The sequence below is a fragment of the Limulus polyphemus genome, unplaced genomic scaffold, assembly GCF_000517525.1.
Source record: "Limulus polyphemus unplaced genomic scaffold, Limulus_polyphemus-2.1.2 Scaffold229, whole genome shotgun sequence".
Classification (NCBI taxonomy): domain Eukaryota; kingdom Metazoa; phylum Arthropoda; class Merostomata; order Xiphosura; family Limulidae; genus Limulus; species Limulus polyphemus.
The window spans coordinates 271,128-275,935 of NW_013665839.1; the positions used below are offsets into that span (position 1 = coordinate 271,128).

Genomic DNA, 4,808 nt, shown 5'->3' on the forward strand with positions numbered 1-4,808 from the left:
TTCGTCTTTTACTTTTCTGGCTTCGATATTTGCTATTTTAAACTTACCTCAGTGGAAATGTCCTAGTGAGGAAGAAATGCTGTCGGCAACAGAAGAAGAGCTACAAGAAATCTGGCAACTCCGAATGAGAGAGGTGAGAAATTATATTAAAATATTCTGTATCAAATATAAACTTACTCTGTTGATAACTATAGTATTTAGGTAAACCCAGCTTTCCTCTCGTTTTTACTGTTTTACCCGCAAAAAAAATATTTTTTATCAATTACCGAAACTGAAAAGAAATTGTTTTCAGAAAAACCTTAAAATACTTTTTCGATGACGAGGAACCCACTTTGAGACTAATAATGCTTGGAAATGACTTAAATGATAATGAAGAAAAACTTTAATATAAGTTTAACATAACAGCAAATGGTCAACGTTTCGACAAGGTTTTGTCATCATCAGGTACTTAATATACTTTTGTTATATTCACTATTAAATGAGTCCATGTGGAAGTTAATAATGGTTTTAATCTTGAGATTGTAGATTTGTAGAAACAATTATCACATTAATAACTTCAACTTCATTAAAGTAGTTGGTTTAATACTCTACGCGTTAACGTAAGATATCCTAAGAATAGACCATAAAACGTAACATGTAAAAGTTAATCTCTAGCAATTTTTGTGGCACATGTTGTGTTTTATGCATCTTTATATTTTAGCAAAATGATAGCAAGTTCATTGACACAGCGTATTTCAAAATGAAGAGTGGTTGTTTTGAGCACCATTGCTAACATAAATAATAGTTTTCATAGACACAAGCATTCGAAAAATTGCGAGTATTTTAGTTGCTAAAATCTTATAATCGTAGCAGAGTAATTATATTCTCCCTAAATTAGGATTTTGTTTTCAGTGAGAACACAATTAACATCGAGAATCTACATGACCTAGTGGTTCCTAAGGTAAACTTTAAAGGGTACACCAACAATTTATTAAATAAAGTTGTCCATAATATTTCTTTTGCATCGTTTAAAATTCAGCTCTTGATATATTTGTCTAGATCCAAGGTGCTATCATTGTGGCGTCCATCTTTGAAACGGTTATTGGACTCACAGGTGTTATTGGAATAATACTTCAGTGGTTAACTCCTTTAGTTATCGTCCCAACCATAGCGTTGGTAGGACTTTCTCTATTCGAAGAAGCAGCTTCTGAAGCTAGTAAAAACTGGGGAATAGCGATTTTGTAAGTCTCGTTCTATAATGAATTTTGTTCTTATTGATGGTGTTCTGTTATTATTATTGATAGAATTGTAAGATTTAAGTAAAGCTTTTATTGATAAAGTACGAAAAGGAAACATTTTATGGTATCGGACAGATACACCAGCTGAGAAGGATAGAGATGCCATCTGGAGGAAAATAATAAAACTCGTTGATTTTCACAAAACTAAATTAAAAGATTTATCTATCCCCCAAAGAAAGCTATTTCTAACGACATTTCTTGCTATGAAGAGCTGACCAGAAAAGCCATCCCTTATTTTGCCTCTTCTAATTCCGAAAATATCAACACAACTGAAATGTTTTCTTTACTGACATTCACTTCATTTGAACAGCAGCTGTTGAACCATTTCAATACTTTTCCACATGTTAACTCCTTTTACAGAATTGTCAATCATATCTCTGATTACTTCTCGACATTTACCGTTTCTTTTATATATCACTATTCTGTACGAAAAACAAGCAGGTATATCACAGTAAACGATCACAAGATGTAAAGGTATAGATACCAACTAAAACAAACCTTGATACAAAGATATTATAAAGGCTCTAAATAAAAAGAAAGGCATCGAACAACCCGAACTCTTTCCTAAAGTAACTTTCGTTCATCTGGGATCATTTCCATTGGTAAGAACGAAACTATACCTTGTGATAGCGACCGAGTTTCTTTTGATTAAGATTCATCTATTTATTTTATTCTACTAGTTTTATAATTAAAAAAAAATCGAAAATTCATAATCCAGTTTTGAAAAACTCTATCAGTACTCTTTGAAACACTGCTTAAACAGTATAGCAATAAAATCAAATAAAATTATTTTTGTTGTTATCTCTTATGTAGAGCTGATGAAGCTTTTCTAAAATTCTAAAAATAATATATCCGTTTATTCTAATTTAATATGGTTTTAAATGAAAATTTTCCATGAAATCTCTTTTGTCTCCTTTTGGAAAAACATAAATTACGAATTTATCATGACTGATATTAAAAGTTCAACCTGCAAATTTATAAAATATGTACCTACACATTCTTCATCAAACACAGAATTAATAAGTTAATAAAAACACCAAGTAAATTACTTACAAGTTAAGCAGCTCCATAAAACGTATTAAAACAGAATAAAAATAATGCCAGAGTTTGGCAACGTGCCAAGAAGTGTAAGTTGAACTTCTTTGCTGTGCAGTGAGAACTGGCACTTCATTATGTTCTTAATTAAATTTAGTTCACTGCTGAGATTTTCCTGGGAACTTCTTGTTCAAGTTAAAAAATAGTTGGTTCTATTAAACAATCATATACAGCAGAGAAAGTCAGACAAGTCTACAAAAACTTCCGTGAAACCACTGTATCTTGCCGAAGATATGCTGTAGGCACGTGACTTTCTAATATAATGTACACAATATATTTGTATTAAAATCACTATTAAACTTTTAGATTCCCCTGTAAAGCGTCATATGCATAGCCAGGAAGATACTTCCGTCGGGGGACAGAAGATTACCGCATACAGACAAAAACATCCGAATAGATAATTATACCATAGGTCATAGGTAACAATACAGAGGAAGGGTTAACCTCGAGAATATTAATGGCTAAAATCAAACTTATATTCATTATCACTGCTACTAAAGAGTCATATGAAATCCGTTATGTCAAGTAGCTATTCCAGTTTAGTGTTCACTGTTTTAACAAAACAGTACTAAGATAATTGTATCTTGTTGTTGTTGTTTGTTTTTCAGAACAATGTTCCTTCTTGTGCTCTTCTCCCAGTACCTTGAAAGCATTAATATCTCTTGTTGTAGCTACAGTAAAGAAAGAGGATGGAAGATCAAACAACTCCCCTTTTTCAAGCTTTTTCCAGTGGGTATACATTTTGAACACAGTTCACACACGTTCCACTTACATACACCAAAACCTTAATCTTAACTTTAATATTAAAAAACATTCTCTAAATGAATTAATGTTACTGCAAACTGTTTTGTTGCAAGATTGTAAAAAATCCTTTTTTTGTAAACAAAAAAGGGTTTAAATATAGACGACTGTATCTCTTGTGAGGTAGCGCGATATAACAAGGTGTCAATTACGACAAAAGTATTATAAAACAAGTGCCACAAATGCAAGATTTCACATATTTGTATTGTATGTATAAATATTACAGGACTATTTCAAAATAAGTAACTTTAATTTTGTTTTATTGTATTTCTAGCATTATAATTGTATTTTTTTAAAATTGCTGTTACTAATTAACTGAAGAGCGAACGTCCACCTAACCGTAAATGTTACCTGTTTAGTTTTTACAATATTTAGTAAACATTATCTCTACGTTTGTATCTAAACCCATTTCCACTTGCATCAAATTTACTGCTAATATGTAACTGATTTATGGTTCACCTGAGCCACTTATAATAAAAGTAATATATATATATATATATAAGTGTGTGTGTGTGTATAATGGCTAGAAAATTCATTTTAATGTTGAATAATTTAATAACTCCAAGGTTACTTCCAGGTGTTACTTACCATTGTTACTGCGTGGGTTATTTGTTTCATACTAACTGCTTCAGGTGCCCTAGGACCAACCAACGCAGCCAGAACTGATCTTCGTGTACAAACGATGTATTCCAGCCCATGGTTTAGGTTTCCTTATCCAGGCAAGTAGTTAGAGAAGATATTTTGGACAGGTATTCGTTTATCTAAGTTAGAACTTTGCGAAATTATATTTTGATCGTTTTTTATAACGTAGAACCTATTTATGAAGTTCACTATACAACTTAAAACTCTTTTAAACAAAGTGCAAACTGTCAAGGAAATAGAAACGTGTTATGATTTATTTAATACGCATTTTCCTAAAGCAGTTGACGCGTATTTTGACAACCTTACGTTTGAAGAAGGGAATATGAAAGTCTTACCAGATAAATAAAAAATTTGGAATTTTGGCTCCACTAAATGTAATTCTAGGTAACAGCATGGAGCCAAAATACGGGTTTGTAGTTTGAGTAAATAATGTCTACAGTATCTCCTATCTTGTTTCCTTACTCTTTTGCGATCCCTACTTGTAGGCTTTTAAATTCCCAATTTTTTTATTTATCTTGTTTGCTGGCTTTTTTAATGTTCAACTATGGGCAAAGGATTACTTGATATAGTAGCTAACTGTATACGTTGCAATGATAATAAATATAGCTAGTAGCTAGCTGATACGGGTCATGATGATTTACTGTAGCTATTGGCTGTTTGACTGCATTAGTTCGAGATGTTAAGCTGCAGCTGGAGATTGCCATGGAGATTTGTTTGAGAGTATAGTGAGCATTTATAGTTTCTGTGTAACTAAATTAGGCCTGGTATAGCCAGGTGGTTAAGGCGTTCGACTCACAATCTGCGGGTCGCGGGTTCGAAACTCCGTCACATCAAACATGCTTGCCCTTTCAGCCGTGGGGGCGTTATTATGTAACGGTCAATCCCACTATTCGTCGGTAAAAGAGTAGCCCAAGAGTTGGAGGTGGGTGGTGATGACTAGCTGCCTTCCCTCTAGTCTTACACTGCTAAATTAGGGACGGCTAGCACAGATAG

The 4,808-nt window shown here is 32.8% G+C and overlaps 1 protein-coding gene across 1 annotated transcript in view; it reads left to right on the forward strand.

Moving 5' to 3' along the window:
- LOC106478586 (solute carrier family 23 member 2-like) overlaps positions 1-4,808 on the forward strand; it is a 46,989-nt gene that overhangs the window by 35,996 nt on the left and 6,185 nt on the right. Inside the window, exons 5-8 of the mRNA XM_022382199.1 lie at positions 67-133; positions 1,039-1,220; positions 2,981-3,101; positions 3,751-3,892. Of these exons, the coding sequence (XP_022237907.1) occupies positions 67-133; positions 1,039-1,220; positions 2,981-3,101; positions 3,751-3,892 (512 nt within the window). The remainder of the gene's footprint in view (positions 1-66; positions 134-1,038; positions 1,221-2,980; positions 3,102-3,750; positions 3,893-4,808) is intronic.